General features: G+C 42.0%; 1 protein-coding gene across 1 annotated transcript in view; it reads left to right on the top strand.

Annotated features, from left to right (window-relative positions):
- Positions 1-12,757, top strand: part of psmb1 (proteasome 20S subunit beta 1) — a 35,596-nt gene extending 22,839 nt beyond the window's left edge. The window contains exons 4-6 of the mRNA XM_063055195.1: positions 8,148-8,277; positions 11,834-11,940; positions 12,205-12,757. Coding sequence (XP_062911265.1) covers positions 8,148-8,277; positions 11,834-11,940; positions 12,205-12,390 — 423 coding nt within the window. The 3' untranslated portion in view covers positions 12,391-12,757. The remainder of the gene's footprint in view (positions 1-8,147; positions 8,278-11,833; positions 11,941-12,204) is intronic.
- The last annotated feature ends 1,145 nt before the right edge of the window (positions 12,758-13,902 follow it).

Here is a 13,902-nt window from a genome sequence, read left to right as displayed (position 1 = left end):
ATACAGTGATACCGACAACATCATACCTGCCAGTCTGCAACTGTGCTACAAGTTCATCTTCCTTGTTCCATCTACTGCGCGTATTCAAATATAGCACCTTCAGATTGGAGGGTGACAGTAGCGGGTGATGGTAGAACAGCAATGGTTGGAGTCTCTGGGGGCAATTCAGAAGGTGCAGGAAAGATGGATCTCAAAGAAGGAGAATTCTAAAGGGAGGGTGAAGCAACTGTGGCTGGTGAGAAGACAAGGAGTGCATAAAAGCAAAAGAGGGCATATAATATAGCAAAAATTAGTGGGAAGGTAGGGGATTGGGTAGCCTTTAAAACCAACAGAAGACAACTAAGGAGAAAAATGAAATATGAAGGTAAGCTAGCTAATAATATAAAATAGCTTATAAAAGTCTTTCATATATATAAAGGAGTGAAAGTGAACATTATGATGCTGGAGTAATGGGAGACAATTAAATGGAGGATGAATGTAATAAGTATTTTGCATCAGTCTTCACTGTGGAAGATGCTAGCAGTTTGCCAGAAATTTGAGAGTTTCAGGGTACAGAAGTGAACGTAGTTGCTGTTAGTAGTTGCGATAGGTCTACAACAGAAGCAATCTCACTGGACCCACTCAGCCTTAGATCACCTGGACAATAGTAATACCATGTCAGGCTCTTGTTTATTGATTGCAGCTGAGCATTCAACATAATCATATGCTCAGTTCCAATCACAAGCTCCAAAACTTGTCTCTGTACCTCCCTCTGCAACTGGATCCTTCAGTAACTCATCAAGTGTCCACAGTCTGTGCGGGTTAGAAAACCATCTCGCCGACAAAAGGGCAACAATAATACCAGTGCCCCAGAAGAGCAGGATGAGCCGCTCAACAACACCATTCCCACAGTCCTGATTGATAAGCTACAGAACCTGGGCCTCTATACCTCCCTCTGCAATTGGTCCTCGACTTCCTAACTGGAAGACCACCATCGGTGCGGATTGGTGATAACATCTCCCTGATGATCAACATTGGCACGTCTCTAAGATGTGTGCTTAACCGACTGCTCTACTCTCTACATCCACAACTGTGGTGCTAGGCACAGCTCAAACGCCATCTATAAATTTGCCAATCCCACAAATACTGTTGGCAGAATTTCAGATAGTGATGAGGGGGTATACAGGAGCAAGATAGATCAGCTGATTGAATAGTGTCACAGCATCAATCTTGCACTCAATGTCACTAAGACTAGGAAATTGATTGAAGTCAAAGGAGCACACAAGTTCTCATTGAGGGATCAGCAGTGGAAAGGGTGAGCAGGTTCCAGTTCCTGTCTGTCAGCATCTTTGAAGATCTATCCTGGGCCCATCATATTGATGCAATTACAAAGACAGCAACTATATTTCATTAGAGAGTTTGGGGAAAGTTGGTGTGTCACTAAAGACACTCAAAAATTTATACAGATGTACTATGGAGAGCATTCTAACTGGTTGCATTACTGTCTGGTATGGCGGGGCCACTGTACAGAATCAGAAAAAGCTGCAGAACATTGTAAACTTAGCTTCGTTATGGGCACAAGGAGTGATACTTCAAAAGGTGGCATCCATTGTTAAGGACCCCCATCACCCAGGGTAGGACTTATCAGAAATAAATTCCTTTCCTTGACCATCAGATTTATGAATGGACAGAGAATAGAAGATGTTGGAGTTGATTGTTAACCATGTGGTTTTGGGGTGCTTGGAGGCAGATGATAAACTAGGTCATAGTAAACATGGTTTTCTTAGGGGAAAATCTTGCCTGATAAATCTGTTGGAATTCTTTGAAGAACTGCAGACGAAGGAGAATTGGTGGATGCTGTGTACTTGGATTTTCACCTTGGCCTTTGACAAGGTGCTACACATGAGACTTTTAAACAAGATAAAAGCTCATGGTATTACATTAAATATACTAGTATGGATAGAGCACTGGCTGAATGGCAGGAGGCAAGGAGTGGGAATAAAGGGATCCTTTTTAGATTGGCTACCAGCAACTAGTGATGTTCTACAGAGGTCTGTGATGGGACCGCTTTTTACATTGTATGTCAGCAACTTGGATGAGGGAATTGATGGCTTTGTAGTCAAGTTTGTGGACAATGTGAAGATAGGTGGAGGGGTAGGTACTGTTGAGGAAGTAGAGAGGCTGCAGAGGACTCAGAATGACCAAGAAGGTGGCAGGTGGAATACAGTGTCAGGAAGTGTATGGTCATGCACTTTTGTAGAACGAATAAAAGCATAGGCTATTTTCTAAACTGAGAAAATTCAAAAATCTGAGGTGCAGAGGGATTTATGAGTCCTCATGCTGGATTCCCTAAAGGTTAATTTCGTAGTTGAATTGCTGGTGTGGAAGGCAAATACGATGTTAGCATTCATTTCAAAAGGACTAACATGCGAAGGCACAGTTTTAAGGTGCTTGGAAGTAGGTACAGAGGAGATGTCGGGTAAGTTTTTTTACACAGAGAGTGGTGAGTGTGTGGAATGGGCTGCCGGTGATGGTGTTAGAGGCGGATACAACAGGGTCTTTTAAGAGACTCCTGGGTAGGTACATGGAGCTAGAAAAATAGAGGGCTATGGGTAACTTTTGGTTATTTCTGAAGTAAGTACATGTTCGGCACAGCATTGTGGGTTGAAGGGCCTGTATTGTGCTGTAGGTTTTCTATGTTTCTATGACTAGAATATAAAAGCAAGGATGAAATGCCGAGGTTGTATAATGCACTGGTGAGGCCTCGCTTGGAGTATTTTGAGCAGCTTTGGGCCCCTTGGTCAAGGTGGGATGTGCTGACATGCGAGAGAGTTCAGAGGAGGTTCATAAGAATAATTCCAGGAGTGAAAGTTATCATGTGAACAGCGATTGAAGGCTCTTGGCTGGTACCTGCTGGAAGTTAGACAAATGAGGTGTGGTCTCATTTGAACATACTGATTGTTGAAAGGCCACGATAGTGTTTGTGAAGAGGATGTTTCTTTTAGTGGGGGAGTCTAGAACCAGAGGGCACGACCTCAAAATAGAGCGACATCCATTTAGTATAGAGATGAGGGATTTCTTTAGCCAGAGGGTAGTGAATCTGGAATTTGTGGAGGCCAGATCATTGAGTGTATTTAAGGTGGAAGTTGATAGGTTCCTGATTAGTCAGGACATGAAAGGATATGGGGAGAAGTCGGGAGAATGGGCTTGAGAGGGAATTTGATCAGGCATGATGAAATGGTGGAGCAGACTGGGTGGGCTAAATAGACCACATCTCCTCCTGTGTCTTGTGGTCTTGAGCAATGTACTGCTGCAAAACAACAAATGTCCCGAAATATGTGGAAGATCTGATAATGATTCTCTTACTTAGGGGAAGGTGCTTGGGAAGCTGAAAGGTCTGAAGGTAAATACATCACCTGGGCCAGATGATCTGCACACCAGGGTTCTGAAAGGGGTAGCTGAGGAGATTGTGGAGCATTAGTAATGATCTTTCAAGAATACTAGGCTCTGCAATAGTTCCAGGGGACTAGAAAGATGCAAATGTCACTCCACTGTTTAAGAACAGGAGGAGGCAGGGAAAAAAACAAATTATAAGTCAGTTTGTCTGGTTTCAGTGGTTGGTTAGAGTCTGTTATTAAGGAAGAGGCTTCTGGGTACTTGAAAGCATAGCCCAAAATCAGCATAAGGGGAAATCTTGCCCGACAAATCTGTTGGAATTCTTTGAGGAAGTACGAGGCAGTCAGTGGATATTGTTCACCTAGATTTTCAGAAGGCTTTTGACAAGGTGACATGAGGCTGAATAAGAGCTCATGGTATTACAGGAAAAATACTAGCTTGGATGGGAGATTGGCTGACTTGGCAGGAGCAAAGAGTGGAAATAAAGGATGCCTTTTCTGGTTGGCTGCCAGTGATTAGTGGTGTTCCACAAGGGTCAGTGTTGGGACCTTTTCACATGTCACAGATTTGGATGACAGATTCATGGCTTTGTGGCTAAGTTTGCAGATGATATGAAGATAGGTGGGGGGGCAAGTAGTGTTGAGGAAGCAAGGAGTCTGCAGAAGGGTTTAGATTAGCAGAACGGGCAAAGAAATTTAGTGTAGGGGAATATATGGTCATGCACTCTGGTAGAAGAAATAAAAGCATATACTGTTTTCTAAACGGGGAGAAAATTCAAAAATCAGAAGTGCAAAGTGACTTGAGTGTCCTCATGCAGGATTCCCTAAAGGTTAATTTGCAGGTTACCAAAGTTCAAAGCAAATGTATCACAGTATGTACGTCACCTTATACAACCCTGAGATTCATATTCTGGCAGGCATACTCAAAGAATCCATAATGGAATAATAACCATAACAGAATCAATGAAAGGCCACACCAACCTGGACATTCAACTGGTGTGTAAAAGACAACAAACTCTGCCGATACTAAAGAGGAAATTGTAATACATAAGTGATGCTTATCGAGAACATGCAATGAAGAGTCCTGAAAGTGAGTCCATTGTCTGTGGGAACATTTCAATGATGAGACATTGAAATTAAGTGGTTTTTCCTTTTGGTTTAATAGCCATGACGGTTGAGGGGTTATAACTGTTCCTGAACCTGGTAGTGTGAGTCCTGTGGCTCCCGTACTATCTTCCTGATGGCAGCAGTGAGAAACATAGAAAATAGGTGCAGGAGTAGGCCATTCGGCCCTTCGAGCCTGCACCACCATTTATTATGATCATGGCTGATCATCCAACTCAGAACCCCGCCCCAGCCTTCCCTCCATACCCCCTGACCCCCGTAGCCACAAGGGCCATATCTAACTCCCTCTTAAACATAGCCAATGAACTGGCCTCAACAGTTTCCTGTGGCAGAGAATTCCACAGATTCACCACTCTCTGTGTGAAGAAGTTTTTCCTAATCTCGGTCCTAAAAGGCTTCCCCTCTATCCTCAAACTGTGACCCCTCGTTCTGGACTTCCCCAACATCAGGAACAATCTTCCTGCATCTAGCCTGTCCAATCCCTTTAGGATCTTATACGTTTCAATCAGATCCCCCCTCAATCTTCTAAATTCCAACGAGTACAAGCCCAGTTCATCCAGTCTTTCTTCATATGAAAGTCCTGCCATCCCAGGAATCAATCTGGTGAACCTTCTTTGTACTCCCTCTATGGCAAAGATGTCTTTCCTCAGATTAGGGGACCAAAACTGCACACAATACTCCAGGTGTGGTCTCACCAAGGCCTTGTACAACTGCAGTAGTACCTCCCTGCTCCTGTACTCGAATCCTCTCGCTATAAATGCCAGCATACCATTCGCCTTTTTCGCCGCCTGCTGTACCTGCATGCCCACTTTCAATGACTGGTGTATAATGACACCCAGGTCTCGTTGCACCTCCCCTTTTCCTAATCGGCCACCATTCAGATAATAATCTGTTTTCCTATTTTTGCCACCAAAGTGGATAACTTCACATTTATCCACATTAAATTGCATCTGCCATGAGTTTGCCCACTCACCCAACCTATCCAAGTCACCCTGCATCCTCTTAGCATCCTCCTCACTGCTAACACCGCCACCCAGCTTCGTGTCATCCGCAAACTTGGAGATGCTGCATTTAATTCCCTCATCCAAGTCATTAATGTATATTGTAAACAACTGGGGTCCCAGCACTGAGCCTTGCGGTACCCCACTAGTCACCGCCTGCCATTCTGAAAAGGTCCCGTTTATTCCCACTCTTTGCTTCCTGTCTGCTAACCAATTCTCCACCCACACCAATACCTTACCCCCAATACCATGTGCTTTAAGTTTCCACACTAATCTCCTGTGTGGGTCCTTGTCAAAAGCCTTTTGAAAATCCAAATATACCACATCCACTGGTTCTCCCCTATCCACTCTACTAGTTACATCCTCAAAAAATTCTATGAGATTCGTCAGACATGATTTTCCTTTCACAAATCCATGCTGACTTTGTCCGATCATTTCACCGCTTTCCAAATGTGCTGTTATCACATCCTTGATAACTGACTCCAGCAGTTTCCTCACCACCGACGTTAGGCTAACCGGTCTATAATTCCCTGGTTTCTCTCTCCCTCCTTTTTTAAAAAGTGGGGTTACATTAACCACCCTCCAATCCTCAGGAACTAGTCCAGAATCTAACGAGTTTTGAAAAATTATCACTAATGCATCCACTATTTCTTGGGCTACTTCCTTAAGCACTCTAGGATGCAGACCATCTGGCCCTGGGGATTTATCTGCCTTCAATCCCTTCAATTTACCTAACACCACTTCCCTACTAACATGTATTTCACTCAGTTCCTCCATCTCACTGGACCCTCTGTCCCTTACTATTTCTGGAAGATTATTTATGTCCTCCTTAGTGAAGACAGAACCAAAGTAATTATTCAATTGGTCTGCCATGTCCTTGCTCCCCATAATCAATTCACCTGTTTCTGTCTGCAGGGGACCTACATTTGTCTTTACCAGTCTTTTCCTTTTTACATATCTATAAAAGCTTTTACAGTCCGTTTTTATGTTCCCCGCCAGTTTTCTCTCATAATCTTTTTTCCCCTTCCTAATTAAGCCCTTTGTCCTCCTCTGCTGAACTCTGAATTTCTCCCAGTCCTCAGGTGAGCCACTTCCTCTGGCTAATTTGTATGCTTCTTCTTTGGAATTGATACTATCCCTAATTTCTCTTGTCAGCCACGGGTGCACTACCTTCCTTGATTTATTCTTTTGCCAAACTGGGATGAACAATTGTTGTAGTTCATCCATGCAACCTTTAAATGCTTGCCATTGCATATCCACCGTCAATCCTTTAAGTGTCATTTGCTAGTCTATCTTAGCTAATTCACGTCTCATACTTTCAAAGTTACCCCTCTTTAAGTTCAGAACCTTTGTTTCTGAATTAACTATGTCACTCTCCATATTAATGAAGAATTCCACCATATTATGGTCACTCTTACCCAAGGGGCCTCTCACGACATGATCGCTAATTAACCCTTCCTCATTGCTCAAAACCCAATCCAGAATAGCCTGCTCTCTGGTTGGTTCCTCGACATGTTGGTTCAAAAAACCATCCCGCATACATTCCAAGAAATCCTCTTCCTCAGCACCTTTACCAATTTGGTTCACCCAGTCTACATGTAGATTGAAGTCACCCATTATAACTGCTGTTCCTTTATTGCACACATTTCTAATTTCCTGTTTAATACCATCTCCGACCTCACTACTACTGTTAGGTGGCCTGTACACAACTCCCACCAGCGTCTTCTGTCCCTTAGTGTTACGCAGCTCTACCCATATCGATTCCACAACTTCCCGGCTTATGTCCTTCCTTTCTATTGCGTTAATCTCTTCTTTAACCAGCAACGCCACCCCACCTCCCCTTCCTTCATGTCTATCCCTCCTGAATATTGAATATCCCTGAACGTTGAGCTCCCATCCCTGGTCACCCTGGAGCCACCCTGAAGTGCACATGTCTCTGGCAGCTAACCAGAAGAGGATCCTTTTATCATCCCACTTGCTGCCTCCTACCAATCAGCCAAGGCTCTAACCATAATTTTCCTGTAATACCATGAAATCTTAACTCCAACATCGTCCCAACCACTGAGGTCAGACTAAGTGCTCTATAATTTCCCTTCTGCTACCTTCCTCCTTAAAGAACTGAGTGAAATTTGCAATTTTCTAGTCCTCTTGCACCAGGCCAGTGTCCAGTGTCTGAGTCCAGAGTTATGGGGAGAAGGGGGTTAAGAGGGATGATAAATCAACCATGATGGAATAGTGGGGCGGTCTCGACGGCTTGAATGACCTACTTCTGCTCCTGTGTCTTGAGGTCTTATTTTAGCCACTCATTTATAGTGTCAAATGTTGTTTTATTGGGTATAGCATATTCAGTTGCACAGTAAATTTGCTTTATTCTGTTAATTTACTATATTTTAGTCCAGGTCTCTGAAATGTATACTCAATGGAGAAGAGTCCTTCAAACACCTTGTCCTATTGGCCACTTGGGTTATAGTCATTGTCATATTTTATTGATCCCGGGGGAAATTGGTTTATCAATTTAGTAGTACTGTGAGATTGTCACTCTTTGAAACTGGTTTATTTGTTGTGATTGGAAACTTATTCCATCAAATTGTGCTTTGAACAAGAGACGATTCTGTTTTAGTTACTGTTTGTGTTCTTGATGTTTCAGATGTACAAACATTCGAATAATAAGACCATGACGAGTGGAGCAATAGCAGCAATGCTTTCCACCATTCTGTACTCTCGACGGTTTTTCCCCTATTATGTTTACAATATCATTGGAGGCCTTGATGAAGAAGGTAAGCCTCTAACAGCAACTGTATTATACCCTCTGTTTACTTCCTAGTCATCTGTGCATTTCAAGTGGTACCATGGTGCCTGATCTATAACAGTGTATTCTAGCCATGCCTTCAGTTTCTTGAGTCCCTAGCTACTTATTCTCTTCCTTGCTTAAGACATTTCTAAAAATTTTGTAACCAATTATTTGATCACCTACTCTAATATTTCCTTGGTAAGTGAAAATACAGCTGACTGCATACTCTTAAAAGTAAAATGAGCAACTGCTGGAAGCACTCAACAAGTGGAAAGAGAAACTTAATATTTCAGCTCTGCTTTTCATGTGAACTAGGGAGGAGAGAATACAAGTTAGTTTTTGGTAGCAGAGAATATGGAGGAGGGATGGGTAGAACTGCCAAGTACAGCTCAATCTATATCATTGGGTTTGATAGAACAGTGCTTGCCCTCATGAGCAATAATGGTCATTCGACAGACAGAGGAGATAGAGGCTTGTCAAATGGTGAGAGACTGAATGTGGTCAAGACAAAAGAGATGGTCTCCACTTCAGGAAGGTCTTCGTTCTACACACAATAGACAATCTAATCTGGACCCACAACACCAACACACTGGTCGGGAAATCAAGCAGTTTCTACACTTTAAGGAGACTGAGGAGTTCTAAGGCTCCCCATTCCCATTCCTACGGGGGCACCATCGAGAGCATCCTGTTTGGTTGCACCATTATATATAGAGTCAGGTGACAATAAACTTGAACAAATGGACTGTGTCTGATAAGGTGAGACTAGATGACAGAATGTGGCATTTATGGAGTGGTTAAGTTCAGTTTAACCTGTTTTGTCTGTCACAAATATTTAATGGTGAGGCTGTGGGATATTCTCAGTAGGTTAGATTACTGAGAGAGTAAAAGAGAGAGAGGAAAAACAATAAAATGGACACTTGCAGAAATGGCCAATTCTGATGCAGACAGAAAGATAAAGTGACCTAAAGTTGGTGTTGAGTCCAGTGGGTTCCCATGGATATCCAAGCTGCGATAGAGGATTCCTCAGGCTTGCATTAGGTCTCATTGTAGTGGTACAGGAGGCTACAGGCAAAGATGAGAGTGGGATGGTGTCTTATCGTTACCTTTTTCCCACCAATGTCCAGATTTCATAAGTGAATATGACTGCAGGTGATGTATCTGTGTTAAATCCTGGAACACTTGGTTTTAGTTTATGTACTGTAGGATTAAACCATTTATTGAGATTGCTGGCATTTTGGCAACATTGAAGGTCTAAAGACAAGATTGGAAGTAGGAGAACAAGCTGGAATTGCAGTGTCTGAAATGTGAAAAGATGGTGGACTGTTTCTTTTATAAACTCACTGGGTCATGGAGACAGGCTCTGTGGCCCAACTGGTCCATGCTTGCCAAAATGTCCATCTGAGCCAGTCCCATTTGCCCATAATACAGTAGCAAGAAAGTTTGAACCCTTTGCGATTACCTGGTTTTCTGCATTAATTACTCCTAAAATAAGGTCTGATCTTCATCTGTGTCACAATAATAGACAAACATAATGGGCCTACACACAAACAATTGTACTACTTCTCGTCAATAGTGAGTATACCATTTAAACAAACAGTCTAGGTCCAAAAGAGCATGTGAACCTCTGGGGTAATGCCGTATACAAAAGCTATTTGGAGTCAGGTGATCTAATCAATGAGATTGGAGTCCTGCCCTATATATTTCAAAGAAAAGACACAAAGTCAGGTTACTGACAGAGCCTGTTCTTCTCAAGAAGGATCTGTTTATGTGCACCATTCCTAGATCAAAACAACTTTCAGAGGACTATAGAAGAAGTATTGTAGAGATGTATGAAGCTGGAACAGGCTGCAAAAGCATTTGTAAAGACCTGAGTGTTCATCAGTCCACAGTAAGATAAATTGTCTACAAATGGAGGAAATTCAGTACTGTTGCTACTCTCCCTAGGAGTGGGCATCCTGCACCAAGGGCACAATGTGCAATGCTGAAGGAGGTGAAAAAGACCTGCAGAAATCTCTAGAACTTGCTGAAGTCTCTGTTCATGTGTCCACAAATGAAAGACACTGAACAAGAACGGTGTTCATGGAAGGGTACCATGGGGGAAACCACTGCTCTCCAAAAAAGAAGATTGCTGCACGTCTCAAATTTGTAAAAGGCTACCTTGATGTTCCACAATACTTCTGGGACAATGTTCTGTGGACAAATGAGACAAAAGTTGAACTTTTTAGCCAAAGTGCATACCGTTGTGTTTGGAGGGAAAAGGCACTGCACACTAATACTAAAACCTCATCCCAACTGTGAAGCATGGTGAAAGGAGCCTCATGGTTTGGGGCCACTGTGCTCCTTCACAGCCTGGGCAGCTTGCATTCATAGAGGGAACAATGAACTCAATTATGTCAAGAGATTTTACCAGAGAATGTCATGGTAGTGGTCCGTCACCTGAAGCTTAATAGAAGTTGTATGATGCAACAAGACAATGATCTGAAACAAGCGATAAGTCAACAATAGAATGGTTTAAAAAGAAGAAAATTTGTTTTGGAATGGCCATGTCAAAGTCCAGACCTTACAATTTGAGATGTTGTGGCATGACCTGAAGAGGGCTGTTCATGCAAGGTATCCCAGAAATATTGATGGACTGAAGCAGTTGTGTATGGAGGAATGATCAAAAGTTTGTTGTACAAATCTGATCAGCAGCTTCAGGAAATCCTTGGTGGAGGTTATTGCTGCTGAAGGAGGTTCTGTTGTTCCTTGTGCCTTATGGCGCATCAGGTTGCACTCTTTGCCATATCCTTAGCATTTGTCTTTTTTTAAACAAGGCTTGAGTTGTTAGCTCGATGCTCAACCAAGCATAGATGGGAAGCATACAAGGAGGTGGCTGGATTTGAACCCGGGACCATTTACCTCGAAGTCTGGTGCTGATGTCTCTACTTCACTGGCGGCTAAAGGACGTTCTACCAGTTATTAATTGCAAGTGCTCACATACTTTTTTCCAGCCTGGACTGTGAATGATTAAACAATGTGTTCAATAAAGACATGAAAAGTACAATTGTTTGTGTTATTAGTTTAGCCAGATTGTGTTTATCTATTATTGTGGTTTGATCTTAATCTCAGTTACATTTTACGAGTAATGCAGAAAATCAGGTAATTGAATATGTACTGAGTCTTTGAATATCCTATCCTCGTACCTGTCTAAATGTCTTCAGATTCAGATAATGTTGTACTGTTGGGTTTTTTTTGTGTGCATTAAGCTGAGGACTTGTTTGTCCCCTCATAAGCATTCATCAGACACTAAACCTGTATAAGATTAATTGGATAAGCATTTCATTGGCGGGCTTGGAAGATTTGGTGTGCACTACAGTAGTGAGTACATCTTTTGAGTGTTTTAGAATACTTTGAGGGCCCTGTTGACCCCATGATTGTATCAGAATGTGTTAGAAAGCCACCAATTTGACCAAATATAAAATGACTTGTCAGTGCTGTAGGAAAGTAAATAAAGAAATTGATTAATATAGATGTTTATCATATTTTGCATTATTTAAATGTAGGGAAAGGTGCAGTGTACAGCTTTGATCCTGTGGGATCCTATCAACGAGATGCTTACAAAGCTGGAGGCTCAGCCAGTGCCATGCTGCAACCGCTTCTGGATAACCAGGTAATACCTTTTTAACCTCAATTAGCTGTCATTAACAACTTTCACCAAGAATAGTATGAGGGTATGTCTGGGGTGTTTGAGCCAGGTCCTGCTATCAGGTGTGGAGTCATGGTTATCAGAATTGTAATTTAGCAATCTATACTGAAAGGACTTTCCCAAATAAGTATTTTTTTCCTTTTGAATTGTAACTACTGGTGAATTTTATACTAATGGTGAAACCGGATGAGGTAGTCACTAACTAACTTTCTTCATTTTCTTTTCCAGATTGGGTTTAAGAATATGGAGTCAGTAGAACATCTCCCCCTCACCCTGGAAAAAGCAACACAGCTAGTTAAAGATGTTTTCATCTCTGCAGCTGAGAGAGATGTTTATACTGGTGACTGTCTAAAGATATGTTTTATTACGAAAGACGGAATCAGAGAGGAGTCGCTGCCTCTTCGGAAAGATTAACACCGAAAGCTTTTGCTGTTCAGAATACTATTACTGCTGATTTTAGTCATTTTTGTTCCATGCCATTAATGCTTCTGAGTAAACTGGCACCAGCTGTTCCTTTTGTATGTATTGATTATATTATGACATAAAATGTTACCCTGTAAACTTTTAATGCAGTTTTTCCAATCTTTCTCAGAAACAAATTTCAAAGGCTGGTAATTATGAAAGCACTTTAGCCACAGATGGGTTTGAATTTTCCTGCAGAAATTTACCTTATTTTGCCTGTATTTTTCCAAGTTCCTGATCTCTTTTATTGAAGAAATTATGAAATCATCCTTATAAGATTATTGTTGGACTCAAAAGAATTAAATGGGGTGTACAGAAACTGGTGGGAAATTCATTGCCACAGAATGGTTGGGGCAAATAATCTGGTTTCTGGTATGTTAAGTAAGAGCATTGATCCCTTCCTAAACTAGTTCTATTTAAGACACTGCTGGTGGTGAGTCAAACTGCCTGTGTCATTGATGATTGAGTCCAACGTTGTCCATGATGTTAGGTTATCTTAGCAAAATGCAGCAGTTATGTGGGTATTGCCTACTAAAAGGGTGCTGATGGTGGTATCTGCTCCTTCTATTTCCCTTTTCCGATTTCCTTCCAAGGGACAATACCTTTGTGTTTTCTTTTGCAGGGTTTGGGGTCCTGTCTAAAAACTGAATGGCATAAAAATCATATGAAGTTTCTTGCATCTCAAGTGATTTTTTCTTTGTATTAATGTCAAACTTGGACATGGAATTATTATACTTTGAAGAAAAGGTTGCACTCTTTGGAGAATTAGGGTTTAGGTGGGTGAAAACTGTCATGATGGTTTGTGAACAATTTCTATAAATTTGCCCTTTTTTTAATTGTTTTAAGATCTGTGCATCAATCTCAAAGCAAGCTTTTATGGGCAGTGAGCCACTTTTGGAACCATTACAGACCACCTGGTTGAGGGTGTTCCCAAGGTACTGTGGGTGGAGATTGCTATGGTGACATATTGTAATGTGTGACTTAGTTGCTAAGCAAGTCAAATTCATACAGGCCCATTGGAGACCTTGTCTGCGCCAACTATTGAATATGCATCATTTATCAACACTTGGTCTGTAGACTTCAGTCAAGTGCTCACCCTCATCATTAAAAGTATGAACACTTGTACCCACTACCCACTCAGGCAGTGCATTCCAGATTGGAACCATCCTCTGGATGGAAATTCTTGGGTCCCCTTGTGTTTCCATGTCCTTGTGCTTGTCCATCTTGCTACAGACAAGTTTTGGTCATGCTTTCAGAGTAGCCCATAGGACCAACTACATTGTAACTTGCAGAAGATGCCCATTGCAGCTACTCTGCTGGTTTGATTGTTCAAAGTCATAGATGGGGTAGCAATGAAATAGTCTGCTTTGTTCTTGACAAAGTCTTATAGCTGTACTAATCTAGGTGTTTCCAAACTAGAAGCTATGGATGAACCAGGAGATCCACCCCCTGCAAGTCCAGGAC

Source organism: Mobula hypostoma, chromosome 8 (assembly GCF_963921235.1).
Source record: "Mobula hypostoma chromosome 8, sMobHyp1.1, whole genome shotgun sequence".
NCBI classification, from domain to species: Eukaryota; Metazoa; Chordata; class Chondrichthyes; order Myliobatiformes; family Myliobatidae; genus Mobula; species Mobula hypostoma.
Note: the sequence above shows the minus strand (reverse complement) of the source record. Positions and strands in the feature narration are given on the sequence as shown.